Genomic DNA, 23169 nt, shown 5'->3' on the forward strand with positions numbered 1-23169 from the left:
TGACGTCTTCAACAGAAGACGAACAGAAATAGCCATCCGCAACGAATAGATAAGTACAATGAATAATAAATAAAGCCAAACTGATAATGAACATCAGCACGGAGGAAATGACAGCAAAATACCAAGGACAAACGCACAAATAGCAGACCCTTACGGCGTAATATGCATCAGAATAAATGGAGCACGAATATATGGTATTACTGAATATATAGGGGCTAAAGGCCCCCACACCAAAAAAAAAAAAAAAAGGTAACATAATCCTCACAGTGACTCGAGGAACGTTTATGGGATTTTTACACTCTGTGGCTGAATTTGTAGGTCTCAAGCTTTCACAGCACGGTTCTTCCCCCTGGAAACTCTGGTTTTTCGTCCAGTAAAACAGGCAACTCGACCAGCGAACACAGTCAATTTATACTCATATTATACGTGGGCAGATTAGCATTAGTAGAGGCATATGATGCAAGAAAGCAAGCTTATGCAGCATCAGCCAAAAAAAAAAAAAACACGCTCCCATTTCACCCCTCCGTTCGTTCCAAGTACCTGTTCAGCTCAGCCTTAAATTTATTTAGGCTATCAACTTCCACAACAAAGGATGGAAGTCTGTTCCACCAACCAACCACCCACTGGCTAAAGGCAAACTTCCGCACATCTATCCTACATCTGTCTTTTCTCAATTTGAATTTATGCCCTCTCAAATGATTATTCTGAGCAAGAGGAAGAATTCCATCAGCATTGATTCAAGAGTTTATACACCTCAATCAGATCACCTCGCAGGTGCCTAGTCTGCAGAAACTGTAATTTTCAAAATGTAAGCCTTTCTTCGTAAGAGCAACCCTTTGTTCCATTCACTAATCTTGTTGCCCTTCTCTGTACTCGTTCCAACAGCTCTACATCCTTCTTAAAATGAGACCTCCAGACCTGTATACAGTACTCAAGGTGTGGCCTGACCATTGTCTTATATAAGGGGATAATCACCTCCTTATTCCTGCTATAAAAATTCCTGTATATCATTGACAAGACACTATGAGCTACTCTTGCAGACTGTTTGCACTGCTCAGAAAACTTCATATCTGCCTGCACAATACCCCCAGGTCCTTTTTGTTCTCTACCACTGTCAGTATAGTACCACAGAGTTGATATGTCACTCTGGGGTTGCTGCTTCCCATATGTAGTACTTTACATTTGTCAATGTTAAACTTCATTTGCCACCTCTCAGCCCATCTGCTCAACTTTTCTAGATCCTGTTGCAGCAGTGTAATGTCAGTAGCGTCCTTAACAACCCTGCCAACCTTCGTATCGTCTGCAAACGTGGACATTAAGCTTGATATACCATCATCAATATCATTTATAAATACAGAAAACAACAATGGACCCAATACTGAACCCTGAGGGACTCCACTAATAACATTAGTCCACGATGAGCCGTGTCCATTGATTACCACTCTCTGTCTTCTCCCACTCAACCATCCCTTTTTCCATAGCAGCAATTTGCCTCCAATGCCACACTGCTCCAATTTGTGCAGCAGTCTTCCTGTAACAGTATCAAAAGCCTTTCTAAGATCCAAATATATGATATCAAAGTTATTCCTTGCATCCAGTTCCTTTGTGACCACATCATAGTATCCAATCAAATTGGTCAGGTATGTCTTTCCCTTAACAAAACCATGCCGTGTCCCAGCTACAACTGAAATCTTGTCTAGATGATCCTGCAGTGCTTCTTTAACTAGTGCCTCCATTAATTTTCCTGAAACAGAAGTTAAACTAACAGGTCTATAATTACTTGTGTTGCCCTTTGATCCTCCTTTGTGAATTGGGGTCACATTTGCACATCTCCAGTCCATGGGTACCTCCCCTGAGTCCAAAGAAGCTCTCATAATTATGGCTAAGGGTTTGCTTACTTCCTTTGCTGCCTCCTTTAATATAACTGGAGAGATCCCATCCACCTCAGGTGCCTTTTTTATGTTTATCTTCAACAATTTCTCCTCCACTTTCCTCTCAGTTATTACAAAATCATCCAGCTCACTGCCAGAAGTTTAACTCACCTCTGGCATTCCCCCTCCCAGAATAACTCCTCATGGGTGAATGTAGATGCAAAATACTCATTTAGTTTGTTAGCCACCTGAGCAGGATCATCAACAGTTGAACCATCAATATCGAGTGGATTAATCTGATCCATCTCTTTCTTTCTAGAGTTTACATAGGTAAAGAACTCTTTGTTGTTTTTCTTTGCATCCTTTGCCAAGGATTTCTCATAATTTGCCTTTGCCTGCCTTATCTCCTTTGTGACTTGGTCACAGACCAGCTTATATCCATCATAGGCTTCCATGTCACCCATTCATTTATATGTATCCCATGCATTTTTCTTCTCTGCCACATGTCTCATTAGTACATCTGACATCCATTTAGGCCTAAACCTTGAACAATATTTCTTAGTTGGTATGTAAAGCCTAATAGATTCCAAGATAAATTCTTTGAATGCTTCCCATTTTGAATTTGCTGTTGGTAACATCATCAGTTGGTTCCACCGAATAGAATTTAAATACTGTCTCAGACCACCGTAGTCACCTTTACGAAAGCAAAAACCCTTCCCCTTTACCCCTGATGGTAGTTACCTCTTTGAGTAAATCCCACTTCAGCACACTGTGATCACTGCCACCAAGTGGTTCCTTTATCTGCAGATTCTTAATGCATGAAGAATCACTAATCAGATCAAGAGTATTACTCCCTCTATTTACCTGCCGAACATGCTGATGTAGAAAACAATCATCCAATAAATCCACAAAAGCCTTGCTAGTGTGTGAGTGACCAACGCACAAATTCCAGTCAATATCTGGGAAATTAAAATCCCCCATTATAAGACTCTCTGATTTACTGGCCCACTCTATTTCCCTGTACAGTATCTTATTATACTCATCAGAGTCATTAGGCCTATAGCACACTCCTACTCTCAATTTTGATTTTCCAATGCTGATGTCACACCAAACTGACTCGACACTGCACTGTCCAGCGAAGTCGACTGGCTTCACTTCCTTGGATTTTATGTGTTCCTTAACTAATAGTATAACCCCTGCTCCCTTTCTATCTTGTCTGTCCTTCCTGTACGCATTGTACTCCCCAAATTCCAGTTCTGCATTCCTTATATCTGTGTGACACCATGTCTCTGATATCCCAACAATATCTGCCTTTGATGTTCTGAGCAATACCTCAAATTTATTTGATGAATTTGAGGTATTGTTCAGAACATCAAAGACAGATATTGAACAGGTGCAATACCTCAAATTCATCAAATTTATTTGATGAATTTGAGGTATTGCACCTGTTCCTATTCTTAGCTACCCTAACACAACCCATGTGTTTACTTGTACCACAATGACTCCCAGCAGTCTCTGATATATATCCTGCAACTTGTTTTCCAGGCTTCTGCTCATTCCAATAGAAGCAGTGCAAGAATCACTTTCACCTCTGCCAGATGAGTTAGTTGCGGGATAGCCCTAATATGACACTTTAATTTTTTTATACCCCTGTGATCAAAATAATGTAGATTTTTTACTACTACGTGATGGATAAAGCCTAATGATTACCCCACTGCTTTAGTTCCCCTCCTTTGGAAAATCCTGTTGCCGGAAAACTGCTTTATCTCCCTTCCCTTAGGAAATCCTGTGACCACCACTGATTGGGTATCCAGTTTCCTCTGACCGTTTGCTGCAGATGATAGATGGCTCTAACTTTTAACTAATGCTAGTGGAGAAGTGGAGTTCTTTTTTTCTCCCATTCTTTTTCTCTTGTATTTTGATGATTCCCGCTAATTGAAAATCTTATCCATAGTTTTGCCGATGACAGCGCACTACATTTCACCTTTAAATTTAAGAAAACTTGTCCTGCACAAACAGCTTCAACTTCTTGAATATGTATCACCAATTCGTTAAATGCTGATCTCCAGGTAGTTCTCTAATGGGGTGAAGAAAACTTAGCTTTAAAAGCTAAATTTTAAAACTTAGTCATCTCTTACTTATCGCAAAAAAAAAAGAAAAAAAAAAAAAGATAGAAAAAAGGTCTACCCCATGCCTATCTTCGACAATAAAGATTTCTGGGAAAGATCACATATCTCTATTAGGGATTACCCAGACTTCTTATTCCTTTTGTCATAAGCACAATACAAATGTTTTTTTCTTTTTCGCTCTCGGCATTACTTTTCTTCTAAAAAACTATTCACTCTGTACAAATCTTAAATCTGCACGTCATGGAATATCGTTCCCATATCTTGGGTGGTGCCTCTAAAACCTTTCTTAAGCCTTTACTGTATTGAAAAGTTGACAGTCAGGTTAATTACCCCGCTCTTTGGAAAATCTTTCCACTCTGTTTCACCTGACGTTCTGTTTCTGCTGCATGCCTTTTCTATAGGTCTCCGTAGGCGCTGTTCGATACTTCCATGAGCACATGCAATCCCATTGATCTTTTCCAAACCAGTTAGCATTCATTTGCTGTTCAACATCACTCACAGAACCAATTTTCTCTCTACCTCATTTATTCCTTGTACTTATGTTCTCGAACAATCTTCCTTCACGTGTATTTCTGAAAATTACAATCTACAGAAATCAAACCCAACGTCAATAAATATCATCTGTCTTCTCAGCTTTCAACCTGTGCCCTGTACTAAAGGTTCTAATACTTATGGAGTTTGGAGTTTTCATTAAAAAAAAAAATAATAAATAATATAAATACACTATATTGTATACAGTATTACATTAAAACCCTAGCAGGGTCGCAATTTTTGAGATAATCATACCGGCGCGTCTGGCACTGACTATCATGCCAAGTTCAAAATCACTTAGGCTTAAGTTCAAGCTTACGTCTTACCTATTTCGCACTGAACCGCGCAGATACAGCATCTAGTATCGCCCATCTGTACTATATTGTATGGTAGGAACACGAGTTGCAGTTATTGAAGGAGCATTTCATTTCATGAAAAGGGTAGGTGTGTGAAATCAATTTTGGACTCATTACTGCGTTAGGTATTCAATCGCGGGGAACATTCTGCTCCTTGAAAAGATCGACGCCGAATACTTCGCGTCAATCTTTTGATGGACTAAAATATTGAATACCTACAATACTAACCGCAAAATACTTGGCACCACTCTTTTGGGTGAGCAGAATATTCCTCTTGATAATACTTAACGCTTTAATACGTACAAAATTTATTTGATTTCTACTTTTGCGTTGAATGATCCCATTGCAATCATATTATTCGAGTTTTATAGGGTAGTGTACCTAATGAAGTGTATGTTTATAAGTAGCGTGCGTAAAAGGTCGGTTTTATTCTGTTGATGATAAAAACTTTAGTTTCCATATAGAAGAACTTAGAGTTGGAGAAGCAGTCATTTCAGATACCATGTGGATATCCGGAGAAGCCTCGAACAAGTTTCCCCAGTCTCTAAACGGATTTGAATCCTTGATCATTCCACAAGCAGACGCAATTCTTTACCGATTGAACTGTGGGGGTCCGTTTTACTTCCTAAAGCCACACAAGTTAGCTTATCTTGTTACAGTGTACTGTCAGTAGCGTGTCTTTGTTCTCCCTAGCAATTGGATATAATGAATATTCTCTTATCTTTGTCACGAATTTCATCAGAATGCAGTAAACGCCGTTAACAAAATACTCTATTAATCGCTTGCCTGCTGTAGAGAGACCTTGTGTAAACAAGTTGGTTAATTTTTGAAGATGAAGTCTAATGAGATTCGTTTGGTTATTAGGGAAGCTTAATGGACCTGTACAATTGCAAGAATAGGGATTAACCATCCATTTCTTTACACCCCGCACTAAAATAAATGCACGGCACGGAGATAGCCTGTGCTCATTTAGTGACGAAAACAGTACCGCTCGCAGCATTACCTTAAGATGTCTTGCATAGTAAAGAGACACGTCTTATTATGCAGAGTAACATTATTCCTAGGAACTCTAGAGTTTATTTATTTATTTTTTTTTTTTTCTTGGATGCGAATGTTGTTGCTCAACTTGATGGTTTATGCAGCTACACGTATCTTCGACTTAAGCAGCCGTGGCATTTCATTTAAAACTTACGTTAACTTTGCATAAAATGGAATGGCAACAGCCGTCCCTCTCTCCTATTTTTCTCTTAAGAAAAACTGACATGATCTTATATTTAAATCCTTTACGCAGAATTTATATAGGCATTGAGAATTTCTCCTGTATTTTCGAACTTTTTGGAAAATCTTTGGTAACTTTGGACGCGTTTTGTCTGTAAAATAGCCCCGCCACTAAGAATACGCATTCTCCTTGGTCAGTGTTCAATCTACGTACGTCCAGCTTGTGTTCAATTAATCTTTTAACTCTTTTAGCTGTTCTTTCTTCTACATTTTTGTATACTGTATTTTTTTTTTATTAAAAAATAAAGTTTTTATTTTATTAAAAAAATAAAAAATATTAAATTAAAAAAAATAAAATAATGGATTACAATACTTACATACAGTAAGTATTGTAATCCATTAATTCGATTATGAAACATTATGTTGTACATGTTAGGAACTGTTAGGTGATAATGTTTATATTCTAAACTGCGTGCGTATACAATAATATCTTTTGCAATTGGACACTTTTTTTTCTAGAATTTACACTGAGTGAATTTGTCACTTGCTAGCCCTTTGGAAAAGTTTGGGTTCAAGCTCCTTTGATGATAGAAACTTAATGATACATTTTTTTATAGGATTAAGTAAACTTTTGTCAGAGAGAAGCTTCACTGGGGATTTTCTCCCCCCCCATACATATTAAGACGGATTGGCTTCAGAATGCCACAGTTTACAGACACGAGAGGCCTGGTCACCATGGAAGGTCTTGAAACCCAACTCAGAATTTGTCTGACTTCAAATGTGTAGTGTAACGATGGGAAAATACTTGTATCTATGTCCGTACCCTAGCAACCATTTCTTTGAGATAATTATTTTCTTCAAATGGTTATTTAAAAATACTAATAAATTAATTTTATTTAATATCATTATCTTATATTTTGGTGTATAAGCTGACTTGGAGGCAACCATAAAAAAGTTTAAAATCTGAGATTTGACTTAGATACAGAGTATCAAATTCTAAAGAAACTTGCGTTAGAAAGACAACTTATTATATATTTTTGCACAAATATTTTTACTTTTCATATAGCTGCAATAAGAGCACTGGCACATCCAAGATTTCTGGTTTTTTTTTTTGTTTTTTTTTTTTTGTTTTTCTTTTTGGTGGGGGGACGTATCGTGAATTTGTAATAGTACAATTAATATAATACAATACACAATATGAAATGTTCTCAGGTAGGGCTTTATTACCCCTAAATCTCTCTCACCTCATAGGTGCACATATGATAGTGTATACTTATGTTTACCGCCTTCTTTACAGTTTGCTGTGCAGCGCAATAAAATGTTAAAATGTAACTTTTAAAAGAAAAATAATTGAATTAAAAGTTCTTAATGAAGATTTTATCGTAATCGTTGCTATGCGAGATGAAGGTGATGAAATCAAAGGGGGGGGGGGGGTGGAGCCGGCTTATGGGTGAATACGATTAAGCAAGAATTTAAATTTAAAAAAATACAGGTCCACTTATTCGCCAGAATATACGATATACAGTAACTGTACTTATTTATAGATTATTTTCTATAAGAATAATAATAATTATTCTTATAATTATAAGAGACCGGACAATAGGGAGTAAACGTGGGCCTAGTGCTCTTCTTCTCCGAGGCTCGTGCTGGCTTTCGACTAGTGATGGGCATAATTGAGAAGTCATAATCGATTATAAGACGTTTGATTATAGAAAATCGTTAGAATAATTCGATTGTTTCCATAATTACGTTCGAAGTGACTGGCAGTAACCTTTAAGGAAGAGATCTAAATTTCTAGTTCTTTCAATTTCTTATCCCATGTTGGCTAGCATCATAGCATTGCTCTGGTAGCAGTGATTACTTTAGTAATGGCTATACTACACATCTTTATATTCAAATTTATACACAATTTGAATTTAGTTAACATGTTTTTTCTGTCTTTCTTTAACTACAGTTTGCTTATCATAGCAAAATTCAGACTACTTCATTCGTCAGTTGATAAGGGTGCAAGATCAAGAGAGAGAGGTACAGCCCTCCTTTTTGTGCACATCTGGCGATTATGTTAGTATTTTCTTCTTATTATTAAACATTAGCTTTCAACTTGCATTGCAGAATTTTCTAATCCTTGCGAATCGCACACTTGGTTAACGAATCAAAGGATTCATTAGTCCTGTGCATGAATCGTTTTAATGTTCGGTAATACCTCCTATGCTATATCATTTGCGGGGGAGGGGAATTAAGTAGAAAGAAAATTTGGCTTCTTCAGCCACAACACGGGACTTTTTGTATCAAATGTATAACATGGAATGTACTCTACCCGGCCATTCTGACATTTTTTAAATGTTTAATCAACGAATATTCAATTAATTTCCGGTGAGATTAAGGATAAAGAGAAATCTCTGTAATTGTGGCATGACATAAACGCATTGAGTGATCCTTCAACACCAGATCGTCTTGTTTTCCGAAGACAGTATTGACTGACTATTTGTAGGGGAAAGAGAGAAACGAATGCATCATATCTTTCCGCATTGTCCTCATTATCTGTAAAGTATACGAAAAAATAAAATAAAATATAGAGCAGCGTTTATCGTCGCCTGGCCTCGCCTTATCGTCTGCTCAAACGATCGTTGTAATGGCGAAGGTGACCGTATTCGAAAATTGCTATTTCACTGCGGGTAGCATTCTGAGTGTAGGACTGTTTCGCGAGGTGGAATAGCAATAGCAGGTGAATGATGGGTCTCGAGTGATGTCTGCCCATGTCTCATTGGTCTGCCGAAATCTTGGAAGCAGGTGAATTAAAAATCAATATTTGTTTCCACGACGTTGTATTTATGCAGGTGAGCGACGAAATTCGGTGTTGCGTTGAATGCTAAAGTGTACATTACTTAAGTTATCACCACACAGAAAACCATTAATATTCTAAACGTAGCCTGAAAAAATCAGCAGAAAATTTCAAAATGAATAACTTTAAGTAGCATATTTCAAATAATTGAATTAGCAAAGCTGTAATTTTTTTTTTTTTTTCTTCTCTTCTATTAAAGGCCTCGTTAAATTAGAATGGAGAATATTTAATTTGATTGACGGATGGGATGTAGCACCTAGTAGCTTAACTACTACGAAATAGGATTGTTTAATTATTTATTCCTTCCACCCACAATAAATATAAGCCAATAAATAAAATAAGTCTGTGCATGTTTGTCTGCTGTGGCATGAAAGAACTGAATATAATAAAATTGTAATAGATGGCGCGCTTACTAATTGTGATCCTCTTTAATTCCCTTTGATTTTGCTGTTATCTGAATTGTATGCTTTTCAAGCTTTTTTAGTAACCCTATATGTCATCGCGCGTCAGGAGTATTTTATTTTATTAATCAAATTGAAAACCAATATTCTATATATGGCTGCAACAAGCAAACTTCAAGCAACATAGAATACAGATTTCCCAATGGACAGGTGAGGGAAAGTGTGTTAAGCGCAAAGCAACTAAGGGTATGAGGTATCAGGATAATGTTGTGCGTGTGTGCGTGTAACTGCGTTTACACTTAGGTAGATTTGCTGTTTTACTGGGCGAAAAATGCGAGTTTCCGGGAAAGAAAAAAAATGCAATCTCCGCCTGAGACCGGCTAACTCAGTCATATCATTGACGAAACTCGGACTGAGGCCTTTTCCACTCCTTGTGGGAATGGGGACGGCAAGGCACTCATCACACAGGATTTAAAACATCAAGCGGGGTCAGTATTATGACAAAGGGTTGATTGGTTCTTAGATAAGAGTATTTCACAAAATAATAATTTTTGCAGGATGGTAAGTTTTATAGACTCTGTCACAGCAGATTTGTTCTGAGTCACTTAGGAATTTTTTGATGATGCCGATTGCATAATAAGGCCTCTTCAGATGTGGGAGAAGTTTGGCCAAAATAAGTAGATTTGTTGTGTAAAGTGTTTTTTGCGTTGTGTAGTGATTTGTTGTGTTGATTTCCGTAATATCCATTCAAAATACAGTATTTGTTCTCGCTCACCTTGTTAAACTATTTCTCTTTTGTGAGAAAAGTTTTTGTTTTGGCGATTTTATAGAGACTGATAGGTTTTTTATCCAGTTATTCAGATCCATATTATTAAAGTTGTTTCAGCCTATTTTCTTCATTGGTGCTTACTCATTAAGAAGTAATACAACCTCAATTAAAGACTGGTTACGTTAGATTAGAAAAGAAATTGGAAAATATTTTAGTTATTCTTAGCAATACGTATATATATATATAAAAATTAAAAATTTCCGATGGAAAAAACCCTTAAACATTCCTTGCATGTTTAAGGGTTTTTTATTATTGTTATTAAATTTAAACTTACTTAACATAAGCACTGAGATAAGTCTTTCAGTTTTTTCACCTGACCTTAATTAGTAATTACCAATGGCTGAAAATTTTAATATCACGGATCTGAACAATTTTGCTTAGAAAATTGTCAATTAGCAAAAGCATGATAATGGACAAGCAGAACAAGGACCAGTCATAATCCTGATATGTGATTTTTATTTTTTTCTGAAAAAAGCAGTATATAGTATTGTATATTATCAAAGCGGTTCTTGAATATACAGTGCTGCTCTTGTTATGGGATAATGTGGAACGATTTGTTAAATTGCTTGCCAAATCCCGAGAGAGAGAAAAAACGACGTTTAGTTATTATTGCTTTCTATAGTTATCAATTTGCTCTTTTATATATGACAATATCCAAGTTCTCATTCTGGAATTTTGGATTCCTTTGTGATAGTATAATAGCTTCGTCCGAAATCCTGGAGGTTGAATTGAATAGACGAAATTCTTAAAATCAATACGACGGACCATAAGTTTCTAACAAAATAATTTTAAATCAGAGTATTAGCAATTATTATTTTTAACGAATTAAGCTTGGTTTTGAAAAGAATTATCATAGTGTGATCAGTATACTCGTATACTTATTAATAATAGAACAACAAGTAATGAAAAGGACATCGCATAACTTGAATATTTTAGCGATACTTGAGGCCCTTTATTAACACGACTGATTATGCCATTGTTCATAGGTCAGAGGTTCTCAGACTTTAGTTTTGCATTTCTCCCTTAAAATATTTGACAAATTTCGCTCCCATATTCCAGAACAAGTGAAACAGAAAGATATGACATAATTTAACTGACTGTACATATTTTATAAATTAATATGTACCTCAATACATTTTAGCTCAAATCTTGAAATAAAATATGCTTGATACCTGGATTAGTGGGTTGATTTGTCCATATTTCGTTCAGATAAAGTGCTTCATATAAACAGTACGTCTCTCGCAAGGGAGGAAAAAAAGTGCGTCTTCCAGGGAGGTGTGCCTCAATGGGACGAGTCGGTGATATCATCTACGTTATCACAACCGGTTTGTTTCTTCTTTCAGAGATACAGCATGAATAGAGGTTGCATCATGACTTCATTTACTGATGCTTAAAAAATCAAATTTAATTACCACCATATTATTGCCAGAAAACAATAGGTATATGCGTGCTCGCATTCTTCTTCCATTATTTGCATCTCTTTTCTCCACTTTTTCAGATTAAGTGTATGATACTCGCATGCCCATATCCAATAACTTCAGTAATTTCACTATAGATCAATAAGGGAAGGAATTCCGAAATGCTTCCGTGGCGTTTTGCTCTAACGTTGGGTAATATCAGCGTAAATATCACATAAACATCCCGAAGCATTATTAAAACATCTCTAACTGAAGAGTAGATTGAAGATAATTACAGAAATTCCAAAGCTAGGAATAATTAACAGCCACCACTTAAGTCTGTAAAAATTTGCGTAATTGGCAGCGAGCATATTTCACAAACTTAATTGCATCTAATACATTCTAGTAATGACTTTTTTGCTTCATGTTGCTAATTCATTTAATTTGATTAAATGCTTTGTGTTTTTAAAATACAGTACTGCGATATAAGTAAACCTCTTATAGGTTAGTACATTTTTGTTTATATACCTAAACAAATACTTGGTACCAACTTTGTATGATCTGGTTGTTGTTCTCAGATTACAATGGCAATTTTTAAAAAAATATATATAATCTGAGGAATTAGCAAATTGGATGTGTTTTTTTTTTTAAAGTTTGGCATCAATAATTTTGAGATAGTAGAGAAATAACAAGTATATGCTCGTACAATAAAAATTATCTGCTAAGTAACAATAACAGCGTAACAGTTTAACTTAAAAAAAATAAATATTTAGATTGGAAGAATATATAACTATGACAAATTGCGAATTTTTATAAAATTTATAGAAATTAAAATTTTTTATAAAAATGCTTAATTTTGCCAACATTAACGATTATTATTAGCCATATGGTGCAAGGAAGCCTGAGGCTTACGCTGCACCAGCCAAAAGAAAAAAAAAATCCCACGTTACGGTGTGTGAGAGAATCAGCAAGAAAGAGAAAAATGATGATATCCAGCTCACTACCCTGGGTTTTCCAAGCCCATACTCACCAGATGTGAGCCCCTGGGGTAGAATTGATGATAGTATAAATCCATCACGAAAATTTAGACTTAAATTCAAATAGTAGAGTATAATTACTGTAAAGGTTTGATAATGATTACGAAATGCTGAATTTGTCATTAAGAACAAATGGGGAGGGGGTCATTTTAAGATGAATTGTGAGATTTATTTCGCGTGAGCTTAGACCTCTGCTGGTCGGAAAGGGGACTCACATCTAGTCGGTACGCTCCTGACAGTGCTGCTCCCAGCCAAAACTGTTACTATTACTAAAACAGTGACGATTATGTTCATAATTTTCACTGGGAACTGGTATTGGAAAAGATGAAAAGGAAGATGTTACAAAGTCATTTTAATTAAATACAAGTTAAAACATGATTTGGAAATATTCCATTTATTATACCTAAATACTTTATTTAACTCTAATATATAATCCTTCTTTACAGAATTCGAGTCCTTGCTGTTGCAGCCTTTTTATGTTGCTACAATTACCCCATTGTGCTCTTCCATGTCATAGTAAGTAACCCACAACTGGGTTTGTCAGTGAGAATACTGCAATGAGGACTACAGAATAACTTCACCATGGTTGAGTTGGTGCTGTTTGTTGTGGCTGCTCTTGTAGCTCTGGTACTCTTCGACCACTACCTCTCTGAGACACTGGAACAAGTCCAAAGTAGGAACTACGTAGAACAGCAAGCAGAACCGGAATATTCCAACACTAGCATCTTCGCGGTGCTTGGACTGTCTAAGGATCAAGTACGTTCCTTTGTAGCATTCAGGGATCACTTTCGGACCTTTGAAGAAGTTACTATTGCGATGAAGCAGGCTGGCATGGAGAGGGCGCGCCTTATTGTTGGCATTGACTTCAGTGCCAGCAATGAGTGGCAGGGTCGACGAACATTTAAAGGAGAATGCCTACATGCTCTCAAGGGATCGTCCGTACACAACCCTTATCAGAAAGTTATTTCTGTTCTCGCACAAGCGGTGGGACCCCTACTTCACTGCACGCCCATACATGCGTTTGGTTTTGGAGACATAAGGACCAAAGGCAAAGAAGTGTTTCCTCTCAGGTCAACTGGAGCGCCGTGTGCGGACTTCACGGATCTGCTGGATGCTTATAACCGTAATTCTCAAATGGTAAGTCAACTAGATTTTTATTTGTCACCAGGGCTGGTGCTAGCGTTTGTGGCGCCTGAGGCAAAACCTTGTAACGGCACCTAATTAATATCTTAACATACGTATACTGTATATGCAGTAGCGCATCCAGCAGTGCCTATTTTGGGCGGTGCCTGTGGCAAGTGCCTCACTTGTGCACCCCTAGCACCAGCTCTGTTTGTCACTTAAGTTGCAGTGAACAAGACAGTCTGAAAATTAAGTATTGTTCGTGGCATGAGCATTCATCTAAAATAACAAAAATAAAGAAATAAAAAAACTGATATCTACAGTGAAAATGCAGAGACTTCCTCCAAAATGCTCAAATTTTATATCTTACACAGGCAAAAAAATGTTGCAAGTATTGTTAATCTGAACAGATTCCTCTGTGATCAAACTGTTAACCAGTTTGGTTACCAACATTGACGTTTGTAGTTTAGTGTTTATTTGTTGTTTATAAGTCTGTATATTATAACTTGTGGTGCAGGAAAGTTTCTTGTATTCGGTGTATCTTATAAAAACTCCTCTGACCGTTTGGTCGTCCCGGAGTATAAACAGAAAATTTAAATTTATTTATTACATGATCATCATGTTACAATCGGTAGGGTGAGTTAGATAGTTTACTATTGCTTATAATTAGCACAGTATTACATTTAAAATTTTAGGGCTGGATATTTTAAAGAGTATTTCATTGTATTTTAATTAGTGTTATTTTGAACATATTGATTAATTTAATCTAGTAGTAAATATGGTTTTCACAGTAAATGGTAATGGCATATCATTATGCAGAATGGTGACTCAATGAATTTCACAGTCTTACTGCTTCTACTAACTGTAGCATGTACAAGATGCTATCTCTAGCTAATGATGATGTGTCAGTGTGTTCAGTGTAAGACATGCACCGATCCTAAGTTGAAACTTTTTGAGGAGACAGAGTCTGAAAAATCAAGTAGATGCCCTGGAAAGTAATAAACCTGGAGTTAAGTGGTTATCACTATGCCTATGTGATGCTTTCTAGAACAATTGGAACATGGGACAGATTGTTAGTTACTGGCTGCTCTCATTTCAAGTGAGTTAATCTTAGTGGAGGATTGAAACATTAGGAAAACTGGAGACCTATCTGCAGTAGACAAATGGAATCGAACTAGAGTATATTTACCAGGTACAAAAATTGGTATTAATATCAGCTATTGGAAATTTGATTATCCATGTGGATGGAAATATAACCGAGGACTTGCAAAATATGAGGTTCAAAACCATAATTTTTCATTGGAAAATGCTGCAAGTTAGGTAAAAAAAAAAAAAAAAAAGTCTATAATTCACAACATAATGGTGGGCTGTTTCCTTACAAATATCTTAGAAATCAACTTTTTTACGAACTGATAGCAAAGGTGACAAGCAGTGTATTGAAAAATTAAAAGTGAAAGAATGCTGGGGTTATATTTTTGGTTAAGAGGAGATTAATAATGGTAAGTCCACAACACAATGTAACACAGGTCTCCTGGCATGGAGACCTGTGTTACATTGATAAATGTAAAGTGATGTAAATTTGATGTAAAAGTAATGTAAATGTGAAGCCCCAAACAATAAGGGGCTTCACCTATTATGTTGCTTTCAAGTAGTGCAATAGGTGTTGAGTTATTAAAAGCAAATGCCCATGATGACACTCTCTGCTTGAGAGGCGCCTCCGTAGCCAGGTGGGAAGGAGCAGCAGTGCGTAGCACACGCTTCTTGATTAGACCGGGGTTCGAGCCCGTCACCACCAAATACGGAGGATGCGGAAAGGTTAAGGAATGACCGCCGCATATCCTGGAGCAATATGGCCTTAGTTGCTAATGCTCCTAAAAACCAAACAACAACAAAACAACAACAACTCTCTGCTTGACCTAGCAACAGAGTAAGTGATTTACATATTGCCATTAATGTCCTGAATCAATGTTCCTGGATTTCATGGAATGAATTCTTGGTTGATAAAAGTTTTTATACTGCTTCGAATTGTATTAACTTTTGCATTGTATAGATAGCATGAAATTGGAGAAACATGAACCAAGCTAATGATGGTGCATGCTGGAGACTACAGAAGTTAACAGTAGCAATTTAATTATGTGGGAGATTTTTCATATGGAAATTATGGGATTTCTGATTAGTACACAAGTTTTTAACACATGTGAACTGAGCATTATTCTTGGAAGTTGGGTGCACTTTATCAAGGCTATGCATAAAGGAGTGAACTGGATGTAATGCACCTGGGCCCCATAAGGTGTTTCTTAAATGGTTATGATATAGTAAAAACAAAAATGGGGTCAAAATCAACTTTCACCTGGGTCCCTATATACCATTGTGCAGTCCTCTATGTAAAGATAGTTTGGAAGTTCTTTTAGGTGAAAAACTTAAAGGGATTTGCAGTTGATTAAGACAAAAAAAAGGGTAGCTGGATTCATCCTTCCTAGTTTTTTCCATTATTCCTTTTTTGATGAAAGATAACATCTTTCACAAAAACATGGGATTTCTTTTCTGGATAAGATGGATCTATATTGTCTAAATTATATGTATATAAATTATGTAAGGGTTTCTAAGCTTGCAGATCACAAAGGATGTAGATAGCTTTTAATCATTCAGTGACATGACTCTCAGGAGTACTTCTGTCTGTTCAATTAATCTGTTCCCCTGCTATTTGATTTCAATTGGAATTTCTGCCTAGTGCATTAGAATTTTATGTATTTTAAGCTGTAGTAGTGCATAAAATCCTTTTATTATTAATATGATCTTTGTAGTTACAGTGAATATTAAAAATAATAAAAAACTTTTACCTTTTAGGTACAACTGAGTGGCCCCACAACTTTAGGGCCAATTCTGAAAAAAGCAGTCCAAATTGTACGACGGAGCCATGCATACCACCTTCTTGTTTTGGTTACTGACGGCCAAATAAAATCTGACGAAATGGAATCAAGACAGGCTTTGGTTCAAGCATCTAAGACTGCCTTGAGCATTATTGCCGTTGGAGTGGGTGATGGACCTTGGAATACACTGGAGGAGTGGGATGACCGACTGCCTGATCGCTACTTCGACAATTTTCAGTTTGTTAACTATCATCAAGTGACGCGATTAGCACGGCATCCGGAGGCAGCCCTTGCCCTACATGCCTTCATGGAGGTTCCAGATCAATACAAGACCATAGTGAAACTAGGTTACCTTGGAAAATAGCTGTCAGAGATAAGACTAAGACTCAGGTAAATGGGTTAGTGAAAGAATGACGGCTTTGAATTGAATGTTTATGGTTATTTCCCCATTATTCAAACTGGATAATGATCAATTGATCCATCATTGGAAATTTGCCTGTTGTTCATTAATTCAAAGCATGTATTACTGTTGTTCATGATAAAGGCTTTGTATATACTGTAATTTGATGCTCTCTGCATAGCTGTTTATTAAATAAAAATATATTTTTATCTGTTTTATGAATAGTTTTAGATCTATTATTAAAAGCAGGGACATGATTCCAGTCAGGGCACCAGAGTGTCCTTCAATATTTTAGGCAATCCAGGCATACCTGCATTTTTATAGCCATAAGATAGATAAATTCATTATTTAGTTTTCATGATAATGCACTGGGAGATTTAAACTAGTGGTTGCTTAGGAATTCCAACATTCTGATATCTAAAATGCGATATGTATCATCTCTCTATACGTTAAAAAATTTTCCTCCTAGTGATATTGATTCGAGCCAATGGGAGAAGGCGGTGGGGCAATTACATCACTACAAATGCACAAGTAAATAATTACACTGTCTTTCATTGAAAGACAAACTGCCTCCATAATGTTCACCAACCTTGTGCCTTTGCTTTACTCTGTAATACATGATCATGCATGGCATCATTTGCTGTTCCATTGTAATGTCAACTGATGAAGGGCCCTGATATAGGTTGTATATTTGTAAATAGTGTAGTATATTATAAATATTTGTATAGTTTGTAAATATATATTAGTCCTGCACTTTCGGATGCAACAATATTCCTCATGCATTATGGAACCCGAAGCAAAAGGCCTTTTCCTAAGTGACCTATGTAAAAGCAGGTAAATAATTAGTAATATCCACTTTGGGAATGCTGCATGGTGGGGTAGCCAATGGGAGAAGAGGGTTGCAGGCCATGTGGTACAAGTGGGTGGGGCAATTACATCCCTACAAATGCAGAAGTAAATAATGACATAGGTCATTTCCTGATTAGATATCGATCATAGTGGCAAAGTGTTTAGATAAGGTGCCTGTGGTTTCCCACATCTGCAACCAGTACTCTTGTGATGAATACAGAACCTCTGTAAAAGCCAGAAAAGTGTTGTCTGTTGATTCTGTTGTTTGTGCTGACTTCTTGACTGCAGGGTCTCCTAGTAGGACTCCACATTGCCTGCCGCCACCACTGGGAGGTGAGTCACAGTACTCTGGCTGCAATCCATCAGGGATCACCTGAGCTTCCTGACAGAGAACAAAAAAAAAAAAGCATGAGTGAGGGAGATAGCTGAAGGATTGGGAGTAAAAAGGGGGAGGAAAAAACATCAGTGCGTTTCGACAGGTGTCTTTTACGTAGAAAAAATTTGACTTATTCCATCATTCCTCTACATTTTATATAGAAAAGTGTGCGTGGGGGTTGGCGAGCAAAGTGAGCAGGGGGTGAAGCCCCCTAGTAGTAATCATTAAAATAAAAATACAATTTTGAATGTAAAATTGTTGAGGCTATTTTTCATTTACAAAGCTATGAAAAGTACGAGGACTTTCTTGTTCCCTAGAATTCCTTACATTTCGAGAGTACAGCTCTAAAACGGTGTTCGCAGGCCGGCCGATAGTTAGTACACCGGACCGGACCTATTGGTAACTCTCTAGGAGGCTTCCGGATCATCTAGTGTATAATCTTGCTACCTCTACTCTGCCAGATAGTGACTGGAGGGAGTCCGAGTAGTGTGTATGCAGGGGGCATTGTCGAGGCCACGTTATGTCACAGATCTAGGTGGTATTCTTACCATGTGTACGCCATCTCCAAAAATTTCATTACTTCATACAGCACGTCCCAACCACTTTTTCTTACCATCGAATACACCATGAATTGTCAAACTAATAGAGCAAGCTTATCTGCGAAAAGATCTAAACCTCCAAACACATCATAATTCATTTCACAAATATACGTGGTCTCAATTCTAATCTCAACGATGTCCATTTCCACTTGCAGTCTGCCAAACCCCTTGTACTTTTTTCTGACAGATTCTCAGTTATCGGTTGATTCAACTGCTCATCTCAGATACCCATATTATTTGCTGTATGATTCCTTTCGCCTCAAAGGTGGTACTTGACATATGTCCATTCTGATATTCCCTCTCAGGGAATATCAGAACGGGCAATTTGGAATCTCCTCTCTTTGATCTTCTCTGGCTTAAAATCTCTCTACCTCATTGGGTCAAATTCATCTGTTGTCTCTACCGTTCTCCCAACTCCACTAATCACTTGGAGCTCTTTCATTTCCTCTCTTTCCAACTTGAATTTCTCCAGTCCAACATTCCTAACAGTGAGGTAATTTTCCTTGGTGATTTTAATGTTCATGACTCCAGCTGGCTTCCATTTTCTAGTCACACTAACCAGCTGGTCGAGATGCTGAGGCTTTTGCAATTACTAATGACCTTGCACAGATTGCTACAAGAATACCGGACAACCCTAATCATACAGCCAACATGCTTGATCTTTTTCTCACAAACAACCCTTCTAAGTACACGGCCGAAGTGAGCGGTCCTTTAGGCACTTCAGATCACAACTTGGTGATTGTCTCTTCATCAATGGAACCTTTATCTCATGGCTATTCCCAACCTCACGTTGTTTGGCATTACAAGCATGCAAAATGGGATGACCTGCGAGACTTCTTTTCTTCTTTTCCATGGTCGGATTACTGTTTCAAAACTTCTGATGTCAACGTTTGCTCAGATTGTGTCAGTGAAATTATTCTTGCAGGAATGGAATCCTTTATTACACACTCCTCTTTAAAATCTTGTCCTTTATCTAAACCTTGATTTTCCAATAAATGTGCTAAGGCTGTTCAAGAGAAGAATATTGCATATCATAATTGGCTTGTTTCTAATTCTTTTTCTGCCTACACCAAAGCTCGCAACAATTGTAAAGCAGTTATTAATCAGTCAAAACTAGAGTTTGAACAGGCTAAGAGTAGAAAACTTGCTTCTTGCTCTAATGGTAGCCGAGCATTCTGGTCTCTTGCCAAAGCTATTAGCTGCAACTTTTGCCCATCTCTGCTCCCACCTCTGTCCAAACCAGATGGTTCTGTTGTCACTTCAGCCAAGGATAAAGCTGACCTGCTAGCATCCCATTTTTCTTTAATTTCATTAATACTCATGTATTAATGATTTTGGTAAAACACCTCCCACCATTCCCAACACGCTCCATTCAATGCCTCCTGTGGTCTTCCGTCAAAAAGAAGTCAGAAGGATTTTGACAAATCTTGATGCTAAGAAAGCTCCAGTTCCCGATAGTATTTGTCCGCTTGTTCTTAAAACCTGTGCTCCCAAACTTACTCCTGTTCTATGTCGCCTTTTTTTCCATTTTCTTATTCCAAAGCTTGGAAATTTGCTCATATCCAGCCAGTTCCTAAAAAAGGGTGACAAATCCCTCCCATCCAATTATCGTCCTATTGCAATTACTTCTACTCTTTCTAAAGTAATGGAGAAATCAATTAACTGCCGACTCTTAAACTATCTAGAAACCTTCCGTCTGATCAACGATCGCCAGTATGGATTCCGTCAGTGTCGATCCACTGGTGATATTCTGGCTTATGTTACCCATTTAAGACTAATTCAATGGAAAGGTTCGGTGAAACACAAGTAGTTGCTCTCAAAGGCTTTCGATCGTGTCTGGCATAAAGGTCTTTTAAACAAGCTTCCATCTTATGGTTTGCCAACTGTGTTTTGTAATTGGTTATCCAGTTTTCTCTCTGATCGCTCCCTGAGGGTGATTGTAGATGGTTCTCTGTCTTCTAACTTCTCCACTATGCTATGCCGGTGTCCCCCAAGGTTCAGTTCTTTCCCCCACTCTTTTCCTCTTGTATATTAATCACCTTCTTCCATTGACTGGAAATCCTATCCATAGTTTTGCCGATGATAGCACATTGCATTCCATTTTCAAATTTGAGAAACCTTGCCTTGCTCAATCAGCTTCAACTTTTTGAAAATCTGCTACCAATTTCTTAAATGCCGATCTTCAGGTAATTCTCCAGGGGGCAAAGACAACTTAGTTGATTTCAACCCTTCTAAAACTCAGTCTTCTCTTTATCTTGCAAAAGGATTCTTCTGCTCCTATACTTATCTTTGGTGACACTCCGATTTCTAGGAAAAATTATATATCTCTTTTGGGGATTACCCAGACTCTTAATCTCTTGGCACAAGCACATTACAAATATTGCTTCCTCCGCATCTAAAAAACTTGGTTTTCTCTTTCGCTCTCGGCATTACTTTTCTTCCAAAGAGCTGCTCACTCTGTATAAATCGCAAATCCGCCCTACCATGGAATATTGTTCCCACATCTGGGGTGGTGCCCCCAAAACCTCTCCCAGGCTTCTCTATTCTATTCAGAAGAGGGAAGTTAGGTTAATTAATGATTCATCTCTAACAGTCTCTCTCCACTCGCTGTCTCATAGACGTACTATTTTTTCTGCTGCATGCCTCTTCTACAGATACTGCCATGGGCACTATTCTTCTGAATTGGCTTCTATAATTCCCGCTCTCTCTTTCAAAACAGTCCGATCACGTGCCGCCACCAGCCAACATCCATTTACCGTCCAACTTCAAACTCTCAGAACCAACTTTTCATCTTCCTCGTTTATTCATTCAACTGCCGTTTTCTGGAACAACCTTCCTTCATACGTATTTCCTGAAAATTACAGTCTACAGAAGTTCAAGTCCAATGTCAACAAATATCTTCTTTCGTCTTCTCAACCTCCAACCCAAGCATGGTACTAAGTACTATAGGTTCTAATACCTCTCGTGTTTGGGCTTTACATAAAAAAAAAAATAATAATAAATAAAAAATTCTTTCAGGCAGTAGAGATTCAATTGCTTAGTAAATGTAGGTAGGGCTGGTATTGTTATATAGTGCAAGGAAGCCACAAACTTTTGCTGCACTCCCTTCCAAAATAATAATAAAAAAATAAAATAAATAATAAAAATAAAATAACTTATGTTACTTCATGTAGGCGCATAGAGCTGACTTTAAATTTCCCCCAGCCTAAACTGCTTACAAAAGTAAGTTATTCTAGTAATGAGTAGTTTACTAGCTGAAAGAAAATTTCCTACCGCTAGAGCCTTGTAGACTTTAATGAGGTCTCCCCTCCACCCCTTTGTAAGGTGCTTGGTTATCAAGCTTTGTTGACCACATATTTGAAGTGTTCCCTCATACTGGCATCCAATTTTTGTAAATGTTACCAAATGGGTTGCCTATCTTTGGATCTTTTTAAGAAACTGAATTTTTTTTTTAAGGTGTGGTCTTACAATTGCTTAATACAATAGCAATTACAACCTTTCATCATATACAACCAAATGTTCAATAAATCATCAACATGACACTGTTCCACCTGTCTACACTAATCAGATAATTTCATGTCTTACTGTATAATAATAATCATTCTTCTATGGTCTTGACCCCCTCCCCCCATGGATATGGACCTTTTTCATTCTGTGGTATGTGTGTATTGCACCCACTAAATCCACCTAAGGACACAGGGGAATAAATTTCAGTTTCCATGAGTTATCTTGGTATTACAGTGCTTTCAGACAAATGGCAGAATAACATTTGATAATTCATTAAAACTACACACACTAGCCAAAAAAATATGAACCTTTATTCAGTATCAATTCGGGCCACCTCTGCTTCGAATAACAGCAAGTGCACAGTATAGCATAGATTCTATAAGGTTTTTAGTGCATTTTGGTCTAATTCTAACCATTCTTCCAGCAAAATATCATGTATCTACAACAAAGATGAAGAGGGCTTTGTTGCTGAATAACTCTCCAGCATATCCCACTTATTCTCATTAGGATCGAGATCAGTGACTGTTGGGGCCAGGGAAGATGGTGGAAATCCACATCATGTTCTCCGAACCATTCATGCATGATTTTGACATTGTCATCCATAAAGTGGCCATCACTTTCTGGATAAAAGTGTAACATAGCAGTGTGTGGTAGATCTGATACAAAATTCAGGTATTCTCTGGATGATATTTGGCTTTCCACTGGTATCTACGGGGACTGGGTAGTCCATGCCAACAAAACATTCCCCATACCATGATGCCACTTCCAGATGTTTGGGTTGTCTTAACAAGGTAAGCAGCGTCCATTGCTTTGTGAGGTTCCTACCACCCTCTCT

At 37.3% G+C, this 23169-nt stretch overlaps 1 protein-coding gene across 4 annotated transcripts in view; it reads left to right on the plus strand.

Annotated features, from left to right (window-relative positions):
• Positions 1-17080, plus strand: part of LOC150079299 (uncharacterized) — a 59860-nt gene extending 42780 nt beyond the window's left edge. For all 4 annotated transcript variants that reach the window (XM_090382590.1, XM_090382591.1, XM_090382592.1 and 1 more), the window contains exons 2-3: positions 13058-13748; positions 16581-17080. In XM_090382590.1, the coding sequence (XP_090238716.1) occupies positions 13194-13748; positions 16581-16967 (942 nt within the window). In that variant the 5' untranslated portion in view covers positions 13058-13193 and the 3' untranslated portion in view covers positions 16968-17080. The remainder of the gene's footprint in view (positions 1-13057; positions 13749-16580) is intronic.
• Positions 17081-23169: the final 6089 nt, after the last annotated feature.

Source organism: Mastigoproctus giganteus, chromosome 10 (assembly GCF_048544385.1).
Source record: "Mastigoproctus giganteus isolate SK-2022 chromosome 10, ASM4854438v1, whole genome shotgun sequence".
Lineage (NCBI taxonomy): Eukaryota > Metazoa > Arthropoda > Arachnida > Uropygi > Thelyphonidae > Mastigoproctus > Mastigoproctus giganteus.